At 46.9% G+C, this 18,641-nt stretch overlaps 1 protein-coding gene across 5 annotated transcripts in view; it reads left to right on the plus strand.

The window, feature by feature from the left end:
• Positions 1-18,641, plus strand: part of LOC135912017 (solute carrier family 25 member 35-like) — a 77,059-nt gene extending 58,418 nt beyond the window's left edge. For 4 of the 5 annotated variants that reach the window (XM_065444406.1, XM_070520927.1, XM_065444405.2 and 1 more), the window contains exons 2-4: positions 4,849-5,022; positions 7,655-7,947; positions 8,775-18,641. In XM_065444406.1, coding sequence (XP_065300478.1) covers positions 4,905-5,022; positions 7,655-7,947; positions 8,775-9,326 — 963 coding nt within the window. In that variant the 5' untranslated portion in view covers positions 4,849-4,904 and the 3' untranslated portion in view covers positions 9,327-18,641. Of the gene's footprint in view, positions 163-4,848; positions 5,023-7,654; positions 7,948-8,774 lie in introns of all 5 variants that reach the window. The other variant, XM_065444407.2, reaches the window with a different exon arrangement.

Genomic DNA, 18,641 nt, shown 5'->3' on the forward strand with positions numbered 1-18,641 from the left:
TAGAAATATACCTAGCTGCCTTTCGCTCAATAATTTTGAATTTGCTTATATTTGTATTTGCGTACGGATCTTGTTCTGCCGCAGCGTATTTGAGTGTTGGTGTTGTGTACGTTTTATAAGCCAAACGTTTTACATCGCTCGAAGCTTTGGGAAGTGTTCGCCGTAAGTAGCCTGGTTGTTTCATGGCTTTCTTGTGTACTTAGGTGACGTGATTGATCCATCGAAGATCAGATGTAATAACCACCCCTAGGTATTTGTAGCCTAAGACTACAGACAGATCGTTACCGCTGATATTAGAGGTGAAACTCAGTAGACTGCTCCTACGCGTGTCATTGCTACCGTCTTGCTGTGGTTTATTTGCATCTTCCACGAAGTACACCAATTTTTAATCTGGGCTAAAGATTTGTTAAGAGAAACCTGGTCATCAGCACTATGAATTCCGTTATACAGAATGTAGTCGTCTGCAACTAAACGAATTTTTATACCGGTATGTCTTGAGCAATGTCGTTTATGAAGATTAAAAAAAAATAATTTTTGACCTCCCGGTGGCTTTGCGCTGCTAAGCCCGAGGGGGCGGGATCGAATCCTGGCCGCGGCAACCGCATTTCGATGGAGGGAAAAAAAGAGAAAAAGAAAAGCGCCCGTGTACTGTGCATTAGGTGCACGTTAAAGAACCCAAGGTAGTCAAAATTAGGCCGGAGGCCCCACTACCGCGTGCTTCAAATCACATCCTGGTTTTGGCACGTAAAACCTTGGTATTTAATTGTAATATTTTTAGCCACCTGTTGTTATTTAACGTGAACGTAAATCAAAGTACCACGAGCGTTTTCGCATTTCGCCCCTGTCGAAACGCGGCCTGCGCGGCCAGGATTCGAAGCCGCGACCTTGCTCTCAGCGGCGGTACAGCAGCCACCGAGCCACCGCGGCGGGTCGTTGTAAAGAAACCATATTTGTAAAGTTGGTACACGTGATTTTAAAAACAATTTATATAAATACAAAGTTTTTTTCTGAATGCATGAAAAAGACACGTTGTACGCCAAATATAATAAGAAGGGAGGCCTTACGTTTCCACATATCAACAACGAAAGATGAGCATGGTCCGCAAGCTCACTGGCACGCGTCCTTAAAGAAAAGAAAAGAATTCCCAGGATCCAGTGATTTAACTCAATTTCAACGAACAGGCGTTATGAGTACCCGACTCCTCGATAACATTTATATCCTCCCACGTGGTCATGAGAAGGTCCTCCCAGTATTCCTGGAAGACTTTGAGAGAAGTCCAGTACAACTAAAATAACCACTGCAGCGAAATTTCTGAGCAACGCTACGAGGCTCCCAGGCAATGCGAAGGAGCAAGCAGCTTGCGTGCTGCAGCAGACGTGCTCCGTCTGCAGTGCCATCCATGGGCAAGCAGGACATGCAAAATAAGACACGCCCCGACAAAAAAAAAATGCTTTCACGAAATGGCTTTTACTGTATCTGCATTATCTCCCCGCACAATCTTTCTTGCACATTTGCTTCACTAAGCCGCGATTCTCTCAGAAAGCCCGTGATCGTCACTGGAACGAAGGATGAGCGCGCCACAGGGAATGTGCGCCAGCATTCGAAGCACGTCTCGGTAAACGCTGTGCACGGGAGGGTGTTGCGGTATAACGTGCACGAGATGAGCCCGACGGAAAACTGTCGGCGTTTGTCAGCGTCTAATGTATTTGTTAGCTTGTAGAAAGCCAATGCAGCATTTAGCACTATTTTTCCTTGGATATATATGAAAAAATATCGTTTCCCTTCGGAGTATCAACGGTTTCTTCGATGGTGCCCCATTTGCCTGTGTGATTGAGTAATTGTATACCCACCATTCTGAATGTAGCTGTATGCGCATATGGTGATCGTTTTATTGCGTCACTGTGTCCGTCATTGGTTCCACTAGCAGTCTATTAATCAGGTGCTTGCAGTTACTTGTACATGCCAGTTCACTTATTGTAGCCCATGGGCAACCAGCGATGGCCAGGAGGCGCAACAATCATTTTAGTGTGCCACTAAAATATGCTGACACCGTCCGGTAGGGCGGCTACTAAGGTGGCACAACATATTTAACATATGTTTAACGCCTGTATCAACGTTTGCTTAGCCCGATGCTGCCAGCCAAGTTATGTCCATGCGCATGCGCGTTGCGATGAGCGCATGCGCTGTTATGTCGTAGCAAGTCAGCTTCCTGCCCTGTGAGGAGCCGTGAAAAGTGTGTCTCGAGATGATCGGTGAATTTGCTGACACGACATTACGGTATGTGCTACTGAAAACTGTGCCCACCGCTCGCTGTGTGTTACGGCGCTGCTGTTAGCACGCAAAGCTCCAGCGCTGGCTGCAGCCCACACCATGAAAGAATAATACAAAACGGTCTTGGCGTTGTGGCTGAAATTCTCGGTTTGAAACTGGGGGATCGTGGATTTTTACTTTATTTATTGGTACTCTCGATTCCATCCGGTATAATAATGCGATTCGTTTGCAGGTCGGATATCTTTTATTATTATTTTTTACGACACGTCGTGCCGTCTCTAAAACGAAGTGTAACGCACTAACGAACACGAATGGCCTATTTTCTATACATCACGCTTACTAAGATATATATAATAAAAATAAGTGCGTATTGCTATTTGAAAGTTTTAATACCCGCTCACGCGGGTGTAAATGTTTAACAATGCACATTGCAGTCAATAGAGGAAAATGAATACGCGGAGCCTCACAGCTTAGTCAGTATTTGCGAAAAGTGACCAGAGTGATTCTGTCCGAAGTGTAGTGGTCGCTCGCGTACTAGTTTATTTTATCACGAGCGTTTCTTTTCAGTGCTGTGACATCACTGCCGGAGCTTTGCTAGTATGAATGGCATTGTGCGTGATTCAGTTCAGGGACGGGCATTGATTATATGGGGGCTGCAGCATGTTCGGCAAAAGGCTCCGTAGCGATTTCCCATTGCACTCTCAAATATCGCCACGTGATAGGCATTCTATTCCGTCTCCACGTGTACGTTCCAGTTTCAGCTGATGCTTGATGTGAACACTAGCTAGAGCTAAGAGCAAGAACTCGCTCCCATTTCCATGCGGCGCTGAACGCCTTTCGATATTTAGGATGGGAGTGGCCTAAACCGAGTCGCCTCGACCCGCCATGGTCTTTTTCGGACATTACGTGCAGCCTCAGTGTACCCCATCTACCGGCGAGACGCACCGTTCCAACTGCCGAAGCAATGTTTCTTGTGCTAGGCCACCTGAGCACAGCATTTCAAAGCCACCTACAAATGTGCACAGAGGTGTCGGTGTGTACGCAGACAAACAGCTGCGCAGCGGCATTCTGCATACTGCGGCATTCTGGCATTCTGCATACCCTCCCTTTATGTATCACGGACTGGCCGCCTTGATCGCGTAGTTTCTTCTACAACAGCAGAAAGTGCCGCCATTACCGCGGCCTTGCGAAAACTACGCACTTATTCCGCACGTGACGTCGCGGTGCTGACGGACTCTAAATCATCGTTACAACGATTACACCATGGCCTAGCTCGAGAAAAGCTTTCAAGGCAATCTCTGGCACTGATAAAAGTTCTAATGAGCAAGGGATTTAACGTAAAATTTCAATGGATCCCATCCCACGTAGGAAAGCTGACGCTCTTGCACGCCTGGCACTGATATGTGTCCCAAAAGTAAGAGCGCCAAAATTTTTTTCAGAACCCTAAGAATGCAATCCGCATTTACTTTAGGGCAATCCACCAGACCACCAACTTCTGTTATGTAACTGCCTTCCGCGGTTGGCCATTGCAGCGGCAACTGTCTCGTTGCCAAGTCGGTGGCTGTGTCATGAGCGACAGGCGCCCGTGCGCCCGGCCACTCAGAAAAACGCTGCTGCGCAAGAGAAAGTTTTCGACACGCGCCCTATATTCTATACCGGTGGAGGTTTATTTTTCTCCTTATATATGAGCGTTGAGAACCAGTGTTGTAGTTAAAGAACTGACCATGCTTGCTATAACATTTATTTTTGAACTTCTCCCCCACTCTCAATTATTCCGATATTTTACCCTCCCACCCCATCTTTTCTCGTTACCACCGCACTCATATCTTTCTTGCGGCTACATTAGTTTCCGCTTTGTCCATGAAGAGAAATTCTGCTTATTTGTTGGTGTTCTAGCAACGGCTTCCGGTGCGCAGTTGCTTCTTTTGCGTATATTAGCACAGTTCTGTAGCCAAAAGTCTACTTGCTTATAGAAAACAGGCGAGCAAAACAGACATGCGCACATACGACCACTCAAAGCACGGCCGCACCTTTTCCGTGCGCTTCAGTTTCCTGAGGCGTTTGTTGTCTTGTTCTGCTGGTACATTTGTTTTGGTGCTGAGTGTCGTGTGAGAGGTGCCATGTTCAGAGCCGAAAACTGACGACACATACTATTTTGTTTTCTTCAGAAAAGTGCACATAAGTGGGTGGTTAGCCGTCAGCCGGACTCACCAACTGCATTTTGAATGAATGAATTCTGTGGCTTTGCGGGCCAATACCACGATTTGATTATGAGGCACGCTGTAGTGAGGAACTCCGGATTAATTTTGCCCACCAGGGTATCTTTAACGTGTCTCCAATGCACGGGACACGGGTGTTTTTGCATTTCGCCCCCATCGAAATGCGGCCGCTGCGGCCGGTATTTGATCTCGCGACCTCGTGCTTAGCAGCGTAACAGCATAGCGGTACCGCGGCGGGTCAACTGTATTTTGACGGACTTCTGAAACCTGTATGACAGCAGTGACTGTTGGCGGCAATGAAGCTGGTATCTGGCTTGGCTGTGGTTGTATATTTGAGGTGTCGCCGGGGTGCTTGCAGGATCCTGTGCGGGTTGCTGTCAACTTTGAACAAAGAACGAAGATAGGGGAGCTCCAATGACAGAGATATTAGTCGCCGCTGTGGCCTCGTGCTCGGCCAGCCTGATCACGCACCCCATCGAGGTAGCCAAGATCCGTATCCAGCTACAAGGGGAGCTGCAGCCACCGAAGAAAGGTACGTCTGTCCACCTTGAACCAGCCTTGAACCTTGCACACACACGCACACAGATACACGAGCGCTTGCCCCACGGAAAGGAAATATTCTCTCTTCCTGGCTTCTCGGAAAGGGAAAAGACCATATTTAATTTCATTTCAGAGTCGAGCACCGTCTCTTCCTTTCGGGAATAGCTGGTGTTCGACTTGCCCTACGTCCTGGCATGCACGCAATGGTTGCCGATCTGTTCGTCTATTCGTGCTTCGTGCTGCATGCGCTTTAGTGCGATTAATGATGAACATACTGCTTGCTAAACCGTAGGTAGGAAAGACCAGGTATCCTTCTGGGATGTAGTAGGGAAAAAAGACGTACCAGTGACTGATGGCGGCTTGCAAGGTGGTGCACTGCGTATGTTCAAGCACATCGTTTGCTCGAATAATATAGGGTTGGTTGATAATTTCTTTTCATTTAGTTGCAATCGTCTGTTGCGAAGAACGTAAAAAGAACAAAGAAAATGTCTGTATCAGTTACTGCGCGAACAGTCGGTTACGGCTGAGGACGTCATAACGTTCTCATTCGTGGCCAACTGTTTAAGCGATCGTGTGCACTGGTTGCTAGCGCTCTTACAGACATGACAAGAAACAGCTGTCACAGTAACTGGCTTTAAACGTCATAGCAGATGCACTTCTGCGGCAGACTTGCACTTAAGATGGGCGCACATATATATATATATATAGAGAGAGGGCTCTTTATTAGAAAAACAGAGAATTTTGCCGGCGCGTATATAACCGCTGGCATGCTACTCTGTATAGGGATGGGGAATGGGATTAAAAGATTCCAGAAAAGAGTGGGAGAAAAAAAAGAATAAAAATAAATATGAAATGTCCGAGTGGACCTGATACTAATTTTTACAGGTGACATGGCGGGTAAATTTAGGCTTTTGTAAAGGAAGGATGCAATTTTTAAAGCTTTCCCATTTGACCACTTTCTGTCAGGTATTTGAACAATAAATCCAAAACCCGTCGCTGTTTTGAAGGGCCGGGCATTGGACCTAAGATGCTCGGTAACGTTAATGGTTCGTGGCAAATCATGTCCATTTGGTGCTCAAAAAATTGTCTCTCATCGCGGTACGCGGGGCATTCTAGTAATATGTGCTCAATTGTCTCTAAGTTGCGACAGTTATCACAGTATGGGTTAGTGGTAAGTCCTATGCGGTACAGATAATTGTTCGTGTATGCCACGTTCAGTCGAAGCCGAACGTGGCATACACGAACACCATGGTTGAAGCGTCGGCTTTGCCATGGTTGAAGCGTCGGCTTTTGTAAAATATGTTCTTCTGAACTTGCGGTATTGGAGTCCATTTCTGGCAGCTTCGTCCGCTCTTTCATTTCCCGAAATACCGGCATGGCCAGGTATCCACTGGAACTTTATGCAATGCCCAGCAATCTTAGCCCTGTGGTGAAGATAAGCAATGTTAAATGCTGCTGGTTGATTATTACAACGCTTGTGCCTGTTCCAAATACTTTGTAGGGCTGCTTTTGAGTCTGTGAAAATCACCCATGTCTTTGGCGGCTGCTGTCGAAGTACATACACAAGGGCCTCCTTAATGCCATATAGCTCCGCTGAAGTAAATGATGTCGCTCGCTCAAGACAAAGCGAGAATCGTTGTCCTGTAGAGGGAACCAAAAGTGTAGAGGGACTGTAGCAGAAGCTGGATGCCTGCCTCTGGAAGTGCTATGTTCGCAGGAGACACTTCGGATACACCTCCACCACGTCATTCATACGAAGACTCACTTTTTAAAGGATATTTCCAGAACCCGTGCTACATCTAGCTTTGGGCAGGCCGTCGGAAGCATATCTATTTCGATTCCTGCTCAGGCGTCACAAATTATGCCGCGAAACATTTCACCATGGACACTGTCCCCACTAGAAATCGTGCCATACATACCTGGAATCAGTGCGAAAAAGAAAATGCCTCAAGCAGCGACTTATCAGATAGCTTTAGAATATATGCACAAAGAATACGCAGCCGCAACGCACATTTTCACAGATGGCTCTACAACTCCACATCGTTCATCAGGTGCACATATACACATCTGTTTCGGTATAAGTTGCAATGGTAGTTCGAAGCTCTTGGCTTCGATTATATCACATCACGTCATAATCGCGTTACGGCTTTCAAAGGTGCATCGTGAACTATTAATAATTCTGCGTTTCGCTTCTGTTACCAGAGCACCTTTCTCGTAAATCGACTATCATTTGTCGGTGCGGCGTGAACAAACCTTTGGTTTGTTCAGGAAGGCCGTTCGATTATGGCTGTCTGAAAATACGTCTTTGTTGTGGTTGTCTTATAAGCTAACGTTTTCTGTGAATGAATATTGCACGACACGTAGTTGATGAAATTTACTACTTACAGCTGTAATATTACCTCTGTTTAATAGTTGTAGCTCTTCGAAGTTTTACCGAATGAGGTATAGCCACGCACAAGCGTGAGCACTCTTGTAATCATCGATATACCTTTGCGATCAACGATTGGAACGGCGTAAATAAGAGCTGTACAAGGACAAACAAAGAAAGCGCAGCTTTCACGGAAGTAATGGTCGGCTGTGCAGAGTCGGGTGGACTTCAAGTGATAGCGCATGTTTTGGCGCAGACAAGTTCGGGCGGATGCGGCCCGTGTACCGTAACGTGCCCCAGGCGCTGTACACGGTGGCCCGCTACGACGGCATCCTCGCCATCTACCGCGGCCTACTGCCGGGCTTGGGGTACCAGCTGTTGGCGAACGGGCTCCGGCTAGGCATTTTCCAGACCATCGAGGACTTCGGCTTGACGATGGACGAAAACCTCGAACCCAGCATCCGGCTGAGTGCAATCTCCGGCGGAGTGGCTGGCGCCATCGGGGCGTTCGCCGGCTCGCCGCTTTTCCTTCTCAAAACACACATGCAGGTTCGACATGTTGAGAATTTTTGTGCGTTTAACGCGCCGTACGATCAATTCTGTTCGTAACCGTGGAAGAGTGCTGCCTGCCGTGTCGCGCTAGCATAATGTGCACGTGCTCAAAAAGCGCTCACTATAATCTTATTGCCGAGCCTAGTCACGTCGAGGCCCGTAAATTTCGTACGTTGCACACTTGACAGTGACGACATGCTGCTGCATATGGCATGACGCCTTACGGGCCTTACCGTTGTAGCGTCCGCAAATCTTCGCGCACTCGTGACGAGTCACGTATTGGAATGGCCACGCCAGCCAGTCGACCATGCGGTACCACACACGTGCAAGCCTGGGCCAAATTTATGGGTAGTGCTCGGAGGCGTCGGTGGGAATTTGGGAAAGCCGTTGCGCCCTTGAAGAGTCAAACTCTGTGTGTTCTTTTCATAATGCAGTTATTCGCACTCCACATCATATATCGGGTTTAGATCTGGCGCACTCGGATGTAGATTGAGCACGGGTGAGCGACCCGTATAATTTTATTGTCGCTGTAAGTACTGACCACATAACAGTGTTACATGTCTTCCTCACTGTGTGGTGTCAGGAAGACCACCTTTAAAAAAAAAGGCACTAAGGAACAAGGACGTGAACTTGTCCCTTGTTTCTCTATACTGTTTTTCGCAAGGCAGTACGAACCAACTTACTCAACTTTGCACTTTTCTCACAACTGTAGTGAAGACACAGTCGTGCGTTTATATTTAACCATGCATGAAGTAAAAAGCTGGAAAAGCGCGGGTGAGCAATCAATGACGCCTCGCTCGTCGGCGCTGTCTGCGTATTCGCAGGTGCACTGCGCCACGGCGTCCATCGCGGTCGGTTACCAGCACGGCTTCAGGACGGCGAGAGAGGCCTTCATGCACATCCACCGGACGCAGGGCCTGTGGAACGGCCTGTGGCGCGCCACCTCCGCCAACATCCTGCGCATCTCCACGGGCTCGGCCCTGCAGTTGTCCACTTTCATCGGATTCAAGACGCTGCTGAACACGGCCACGGAGGGCCGCGAGCGCTATTTCTTCATCAACACGGTGTTGGCGGCGCTCATCTCTGGCCTTGCGTCGGCGCCCTTCATCGCGGTCGTGGACGTACTCCGGGCACGCATGTACGCGCAGCCGTCGAACGCGCGCGGCGAGGGCCTCTACTATCGCAGCATCTGGGACTGCGTGCGCAAGATCAAACGCACCGAGGGCCTGCGGGGTCTTGCCAAAGGTCTTGGGGGTGCTTTCCTCTACACGCTCACCACTTCGTCCATCACGCTCATCTCGTGGGACGAGCTCAAGAACGCCCGCAGGGAACGTCGCCACTCGAGGGACTACTATATCGACTTCGGTTACCAGTGATGCCCCACGTTACTTCTAGCTAGTATTCCCGGTTACCTGTATACGTTTACTTTTTCCCTCGTATTCGAGTCTGGTGGAAGACTATTTATACCATGACAAGTTTGCTCGGGACTTTCGCACTTCTTGTGGCAACACAGGCATCCAGCTAAACCCGGTGTCAGTCAGGTACAGGAACGATCAGAAGGCTCCCCTGGAACACATGCATACCTTGTTACTGCTCAGGGTAGAGGGAAAGAAGAGGCACTAGGCCATTGCATGCGTCTTTAGTCAGCGCTTCAGGGGCGCAAGTCGTGAAAGTCTATAGTCAGGGACAGTTAAAGAATGCAAATGACTCCTACGAAAGGTTCCTGGGTTTGCTTCTGCGTAGTCTTGAACAGGAGGCGCCAGAGTGTTCAGCAACCAGGAACATGCTGCGGTCACACTCCATGTGCATCAACAGCCAATAGCGGCAAGTGTGGGGAACAGGAAGGCCTCCTCACGTGTACAAACAGCGCACAGAACTCTCGAAAGTGATTATAGGGGGGATATATGTGATATCGCCTAGCCTCCACGTAACCTTGCGCACAGTTTGGGAATACCACAGAAGATATAGAGGTAATCCAATTTGACACGTAGGGTGCATCGACGAACACCGTCACTACCGCAGTAGACTTTTTCGAGCAAAGCGAAAGTGGGGACATGAATAGCAAGGAGAAAGGAGAGGGAAATTCATTCGAGGTGGTTTGCTAGTGCAATTATATGCGTTCTCTTTCAAGAACATTTGCTGCTGCATTCTTGACCAGTCATTTACTATAGTGAAAATGCGTCACGAAGGTAGTACGAACCTTAGCGCAAAACTCGGATTACGTACGTATCCACCAATATCGTTGTCCGACAACCAGCAAAGGGACTAACACGCAGTAGAGTGATCAGACTACCGCTCCGCGCGTGTATGTCCAGTAGCAAGGAAGAAAACGCCATGGTCGTAATACGACCTCTCGAACTTCCAATTATGAATATTCGCTGTTGTAACACTGCTTGTTTTGACTGAGCGAGTCCATTCTAGGCTGAACTATTCCCCTGGCGCTCCCTGCCTCTGGCGATGCTGAGATATCACAAAACAAGACAGAGGCAGCGTGAAGCATCTTGTAGTATTGTACAATGCTAGTTTTAGGCTAAATGTTTCAAACGCATACTGAAGGTTAGAATGAACTTTGATAGCTTGGAGAGAAAGGTACTGTTGCTGCGCTAAGTTAGTGGGTCTTTACTAACGGATCTGTGCGCGTGAATTGAAATAAAACTAACGAACGAACTACTCGGATAGCAGGTAGGTTTTGACACCAACTGCCGAATCGCAGAAATGCATTGTCATGCTGAGAAAATTATTTATGTCTGTGAGGAGAACGTGGAAGCCACATAACTACATAGCATAAGCTTGCCTTTGTCCGGTTAACTTACTTGGTGGTCATTTCAATTGCAACCATGCAGTAAAGCCGGGGCCTGATGTCCGTGAATTACGGTTACGAAGTATAACTAATCAAAACCGAATACACAAAAGGCAAAAGAGTGAACCAGAAGCTCTGAGGTATTTCTTCATTGGTTCATACCTTTTAGGAGCACTCTGGTTCAATTCTGCTAACGCTATTCCTTTAATAAGTGGATTAAAAAAACTTTCTTCCTTATTTACGCGCTGCATGCCGAGCATTTTAACGCTACAGAGATCATAGAAAATGTGGCTAACTGGATTGCAGTGGTGTCGCGTTTATGTGGAAGGCCACGGGGTTTTGCCTATCGATACGAACTTTGTTAACTTGCAAACCTCATGTGTACAGGAGGTAATGACGTCGCCTCCTTTCTGGTGGCAGGTTATTGCTGTTCAGTGCGACTCGTGCATGAAATTATCTCCAGCTTTGTGTGCGACGTATTTATTGGTACACATCTGTACCCCTTTGACATAATGACATAACTGCGCCACTGCTGTTATAGCTCGATCGTGCCTACTTACACGGCAACAAATCACAGGTACGTCCTTCGTACTCCAGGAATAAGTGATTCGATTCGGGAGATATCCGAGAACGAGAGAGGGCGACTCTTTCGTAAGGTGGTAACATTTTGACGAAATGAATTTCCATCGTTTGAAGAAGACAAGAAGAGAAGTCCTTTTGTGAAAACGTTTGCTCTAGACTAAGGTATCTTGTTCACTTGTGCTCCCGTATATCCTCTGCAGGTCTCCATCTTACATATACCGCTTATTATACCTTGTATTCGACACAGTGGTGCGCTAAAGGAAGTTTAGTGGCAACAAAGCAACGCTATCGGCACTACAACTTTGAATATGAACATGCGTTGTTCCTTTCACAAGGTGCCTCTTTTCATATTATTTTCCTGCCGTCTCGCGTGAAACATGGTACAAGGTAATAATTTTCGTTTTGAGCGGCTTTATAAAACGGACACAAACTCTATGTTCTGAACCTGTGCGGAGCGTCGCCAAGTCATCAGCTTTCAGACACGGGTACACGCAGAAAGTTTCCGTGCGGAATATCCACTGCATTCTTAGTGGAGTGCCCATTCGTAAATATATGTCTAAGTACGTACGTATTTGAAATTCAGCTTATAACCACCTGGAGCATAGAGGAGAAAATTGTTTTGTTCTTTGTAACGTCAGCCCGAGCGCCAAATATTTCGCTAAGTCCTTGATAACCCTGATCGCATAGAGATAGCTTTTTTTTTCTCTATTGCCTGGGAAAAGTGGATAACTTCAGTTTCATTCGGAGTGCAAGTTGTGTAACTACTATTTATTGACGTATTTTTTACACCATTCGCCGGCAACAGGCGTTTCTGCATGTGCCACTACATTCAGGATTACAACACAGCATGTGTTGGGACGTTGGTGTCAAAACTCGGGCCAGTTTGCGCGTGGTATTATGCACGCCATTTTTTTCGAGGCACTTCTCCTTTTGCGAAACGATCTAGTCAAATAGAGGCATTGACGTACCTTGGAGAAACTAGTGTAGGTTTATGTCTTGCGATTTCTGCATTTTCGCTGCAACTTTTATGGCTTTTTTCTTGGGAAGTCATCAGCGGTGGCCAGTTCACGATGTATAAGGCAATAGCAGTGAGCAATCTGCATTGTTCAGGACACAATGCTCGCGTGGCAAGGCCTTAAGGAGAATCGATCGCTGAGTGCACGAGTGTTTGTATTGCACTGTCCGACTAGCGAGTGAACGAGGCCTGACGGCCAAGACACAACGAACACGCTTGGCCGCTGGAGCTTTCGTTCATGCTTGTCTGCTACCTTGGTCGCTCGATCAGCTTAACCTGTAGCTGATGATGCCAACCAGTTGCTTTGGCATGGCCGCGGTTGGCGTTTTGAATTTGCTGTAATCAACGAACTACGAGGGTTCAAGTATACACCGGTTCTACTAAAACTGCACTGCGCCGTAGCCATGTCTGTCGAAGAACTTCAAGTTCTATTTACAGACGCCTCTTCATGGTGATCCTATACTATAGCAGCTGACATATTCCTTCATTCATGTACTGGACAGCCGTGTGCGGTCCGGTGCACTGTAGCCAGTTGCTGCCATATGCTACGAAATAGAAGTGCACTCTACGTAATTCGGTAAAAGAGCATAGCTTTATGTTCGTATAGTATTTGTGGCCAGTGTCAAATACACTTCTACAGAACATCCACGCTAAAGGCCTTACTCGCGTTATTAAGGTTCCTGCGGTCTGCGGGGCTACACGATAGACTGTAAGAATGCCGCCCCCTACTGCTCTGTAGTGTAGGCGGTTTGGTCGTGCTTGTCTCTATTTCTTTCTATCTCCCCCTTCCGGTCTCTTTCTCGTTTTATCCTCCTTCCCCCCGTGCAGGGTAGCCAACCGGAACTGCCTCTGGTTAACCTCCCTGCCTTTCAATGCATCCTTTTCTCTCTCTCTCTCTTTAGTACGCTTGCGCCTTCACCCATTGTGAACTAAGGTTTAAAACAGCCTCAACCCTTTGTTGCATGAAGAAAGATTACACATGTAAACTGTTCTTACTTTTAATTTTTTATTAATGTGCATCCAGAAAAATTCAAGATTTTTTTGTGTGTATGTACTTGCAAATGTTTATTTCACAAGAGGCAGTATGTCCACCACAGCGAACAGCATGCGCACCAGTTCTAGTGAATGTGGATGCCGACAGCTTTCTTTTGCTCCATGCAGGTGAAGTTCCTGCTCTCACATTAACAAACGTAAGCTTTAATACAAAATGTTTGGAGCGGCCCACGGTACCCTACGTTATTGAATACGAAAAAGCAGTCACTTTTGCCGGTAGTAGGCAAGTATACCTTGCAGTGGGGTATGCAGTAATGTATTTCTTGGGGAGGGTGAATGGGGGCACGCATTTGAGTGCGGAGGGAGTGGCTGGGCAGGCGAGTGTTGTTTGTCGCACATCGCTTTATGCAACGTATCCTGATATGCATGCAATTCATGGCACTCCTAGGCTACGTCCCTAATACCTTGCAATTTGCACATTTATGTCGCTTCGCACTTGCATACCCAGATCTTGCATACTTATGCTTTGCATTATTTCTGAGGGGGAAATGAGGGACATTGCCATAACGCACGCTGCAGCAACTATACTTGATTTCACAAGCGTCATTCATTTTACTGCGGCAGGAGCTTCTGGTAAATTCATATTAGCTCGCGGCATCATAAGATGAGCAAATTGTTGTTACATGAAAATATGAGGTAAATATATATGAAGAAGAAACCAATTGAAAGTGAAAGGGGCATAGACACTGCGCAGAATTGCTTCCACGCACGTGTTCTTGTTGGTGTCATGCGTGGTGTCCACTACAGTGGACATATTAGAATATGTGTTTCGAAGAAAGAACTTGGTGTCACTCAGCCACAATACTTGCAGCTTTTGCCTCCGGAGGCTTCTTAAATCACGTGCAGGCAATTACATGTACCAAACCGCAATGTCACGAGATATATAAGTAAAAGTGCGGGGACCCACGTGGGTTACCCGCCGGAACAACGGGACATTATCTTTGAAGCCGAGTGTGTGTGTTGGGGGGGAGGGAACGGTGGTTGGTGGCAATGTACAAGGGGGCTATAGAAAAGTTCTGTTGCCCACTGAAATCGACACTATGTGCAAGGGCTTCTCGGAACAAAAAGCGCTGAAATTTTTCTGTTCTAGTGAACAGCGTGCCACAAAAGGTTAACGGAAGCAGCTTCGATGCCGCGAATGTGAATTGGCTCTGCTATGCACTCGAAACTTACATTGTGAGTCGCCCTGTGGTGTGTCTTCATCTGATATTGTTTTGGGTGAACGTGAGCATGGCGTAATGTCCCGCGCTGGGGAAGAAGTAGGCTGACTGCAATGAAGCAGGTACCTGTCTTTGAGTGTTCGTCTGGTTTTACTAGCTTTATGACACGTTTTCCATGACCGAATCACAAATAATGTGGTATGAGGATCTGAATTCTGCGCGCAGCACCTGCAAACGATGTCAGATCTCCGGCGGTAAACCCGAGAGTTGTTCCTATATCGGAACATTATTTATGAATTTATTATACGTATTTTTGCCAAGCAACGCAAATACAGAGTATTTTGGTATCGATACCTAAAATATGCGATGGAAATCATATTTATTTTATGCTATCGGCAAAGAAGGGTAGACAGCGCACTGCGCTTGCTGGTGCCGTCACTCCTTACGGTAGACGACAGATCTCGTCTCCAGGCGTCACAGCGTTTTCATTGTTGCACACATGCACATGGATTGAATCCAACTTCAACTTAATTGTCTCAAAAAGTTCGAAAACCTTCATTCTTGCGAAAGAAAGCTTTTCCATTTCTCAGACCTAAGTGAGACTGAAACATTCGTAGTAGGAAGTTTTGTCGGTTCAGAAGCGATATGCTGCCAGGAAAAAAATTATTAAGACATGCATGGCGGCTGGAAGAATACAGATCACGTAACGACACGCAGTTGACGCCGAGTGTTCGGGTAGTACTGCAACCGTGCACGTCACTTAGATCGCAGAGACGACCTTCACCATCTGTAAACAACTTCACTTGCAAGCAGGAGCCAACGTTTCGACAAGTGGGCTTGTCTTCTTTAAGGCCTTGACCACTTGTCGAAACGTTGTCACCTGCTTTCACCTTGTTCTCGCTTTGCTCATCGTCTGGAAGTTCCATCTCCCGCCTTCCCCGTGTTTTCCCTTCACTTGCAAAGACATTCTATCTCAACAGGAACCGAGAGAAATAATCCCGGGCAATGTCCACAGGAACAGATGTTAATTCCACATATTAGACACCGATGGCAATTAATCAGCATGCAGTGTAAGTTAAAATAATTGTTCTGCATATGTCGTCAGATATTCACCTTAAAATATATCTGTTATGTTTTCCTTACGGGGAAAAAAAAAGAGGTTAAGGGGCCTATTAGTCATGTATATACTAAATTAATACTAAGGCATTTATAAAGTAAGGCAAGAAAGAGGAACCAGTTATGACTTCAAGAGTACTTTATGCCTTCACCGTTTACTGAGTCACATGTACAAAACAACAAAATTCAGTGGTGATTTAGCGGTAAATGCGAGAGAAATGCGTTGGCATTACGTCGCAGCTCTTTAAGTCCCGGACTCATGATTGAAACCGCGTTCACCACATTACAAAGTGTTGTTCAGGAGCTCACTCGACGCACGCCCTGCCTCTTCGAGGAACGAAGTGCAACTGACGGTGGTCCGGAGCAGACAGTTGCACTGACGTTGGTCTGCTCGTGACAGGCTACCGCTGTCACGTGGCCGACTTCCTACGCTTTCACGCACATACATTTGTTTTCCGCTTTGACAGTACTGATGCTAACGCATTAAAAAAAATACTGAAAATTTTACCGAAAGACAGAATCTACAGTCACGCCACTGCCGTGCACCACGTGCCTTTAAAGATGATGAAGAAGAAAGAAGAAAAAAAATTGTTTCCTTTTTGACAGAATGCTCAGCAGATCATGTGCGATTAGATAAAGCATCAAAATTGAACGCTACTTGTTTCATGGAGCAGCTTACCTTTTACCTGAAATCAGATTGTCTAACTTGCCACTTGGTATTCAGCAGCTGAATGCCATAGCCACCGCGACGAGTGGGGGCCATTTTGTGTCTTTGACTAGAGCGACTATGCGTCACTGACTATAATATACTGTCCGAAAAACGATGCACAAAAGAGAGTGCCAGTCGCCCTAAAGCGTTAGTACGATTATCGCGCATTACAGAATAGACCGAAGAGAAACTCGACCTTCACTAAAGTGACGTTGCGTGCGCGTTCGCTCGGAAAGCGCTCACGTAATCTCTGTTTCTTTTCTCTCTCTTATTTCTTTCTTGGCGTCCGCCTTCGCACTGTAACGATTGTAGCAACATAAACGCATTCCTACTCGCCCAGTTCTCTATTAGTGTGTGCACACTATCTTAACTACAATATGCTTATGTAACCCCACCTTTCCACTCGTTTCAACCGTATTTTTTTTTACCACATATGAATCTTACGATGACTTCGAAAGCATCATTTTTTATTGTCTTTTCTCACGTTTGCCCTATTTTTTTGTGACATAACTGTACTATTGGTTGATTCGACCCTTTTAAACATGCGCAAGTTTTAGTGTGTCGACAGCACGTACAAGATGGACGCGCAACAATTCAGCAATACTTGATTTGTTCAATAACGTGCCATTGACAAAATGTAGTATTTACTCCTAAAGGATTCGCTCGCAGGCTAGTTGGTACATTTGTTTTAGTATTAAGTTTGTGCAGCGCAAAAATGAACAGAATGTGAAGGAATACAAAACGACATAAACCAGCGCTGCTCTTTGGTATTGGCCTCACTTTGTTATGCCAGAAGAGGTACATAGCACGTAGGTGTGCGCTACGGATAAGATTGATGGTACAGGCGGCGCCGGATTAGTTCTGCCGCGCTAGAGTTTGACAGGCACATAATGCTGCCTCACGTCGCTACTTCCTCGCGGACGGGCTACTTTCATAGACGCCCATACACACGCAAAGACTTACGTCACTCGTGGAGTCTGCCAAATAGGCGACAAAACGACACACAGTTTGAGCAAGTATTCTGCCAAAGTACCGAGGTTAAGGTCCAAGAGCAACGCACCGCCTAAGACGGACGCCGTTGTTAGGGACGCCGGATTAATTTCGGTGGTCACGAGCGCTTTTGCATTCCGCTCCCGTCGCATTGCGCCCGTGGCGGCCGGGTATCGAACGTACGACCTCGTGCGCAGCAGGGGAATGTTGTACACCCACTGAGCCACCGGAGCAGGTCGCCAAGTATTCTGTCACACTGCCATGCTTTCACTTTTGCAGCGCGTGGCAACTTTCCGTATTCGCGATATGCCGGCTCAGTTACGCGCGTTTGTTGAGACGAGTCGTTTTTGCGCCACTTTACGAGTGACGCCGTTTAAACGTAGAAAAACTATAGCATATCGCTGTTATTTCTTGTCTTCTCCCCGGAACGAAAGCGGCCGAGGTTGACTACATTCGTCGCTGGCCTCTCGCGCCGCTTGCCTTGACAATCTTGATCTCACATGCGCATTACGCGCAGGCGCGCAACGTGCAGGCGAAACGTACGCGACTTCTAGACAGTGCGTATGCGCGGACTACACTCTGGCTGTGCTACGATCCGCGTACTGGCTGTGCCATGTGACTACGCCGCCGTGAAGCCATTGTATGCTTTAAAACTTGGCCGCTGTAATGTAGCGATTCTTTTCCCTTGATTCTGTACCTTTTCTTATATCCACCGCTCATGAACTGCCGATCACAGTGATAAGGTAGGCGGAGCGCCGCTCGTACCACTGACGAAGGGCTAAAAGGAACATAAGTGGAATAGGATCGTTACATTATCCCGACCCTGGATTCAGTACACGAATGTGTATTCAGAGGAGCCTCTGCATGGTATAGAGCTGCAACAGCACGCCAAATGATGGTGGCTAAATAAAAGGAAAGTGATTTCATGGGAAAGCGTGACAATAGTTGTGCGTGTATTTTATGCAAGAAGAGCATTCCGCCAATGTCACAGCGATGTTTTGTTCCCCACGAGTTTTCGTGCTACCTATGCAAAGTATATTATCTCGCAAGTTTGCACTTGTGTCCACCGAACTCTGCGCCCACGTGTGATTGAGGAAAGTGCACGCCGAAGTGGTTGCTGCCATGCGATCAGTGTTTTTGGAGGAAGTACCAAGACTCCAAGCATTGCTTGAGCTTGAAACGATCGAGCTGTCTCCGTGCGAAAAATAAAGGAGTGTTATGAATGTTGTTTATGGTTGTTGTATTGTGTAACGAAAGGAATAAACA

Source organism: Dermacentor albipictus, chromosome 1 (assembly GCF_038994185.2).
Source record: "Dermacentor albipictus isolate Rhodes 1998 colony chromosome 1, USDA_Dalb.pri_finalv2, whole genome shotgun sequence".
NCBI lineage: Eukaryota > Metazoa > Arthropoda > Arachnida > Ixodida > Ixodidae > Dermacentor > Dermacentor albipictus.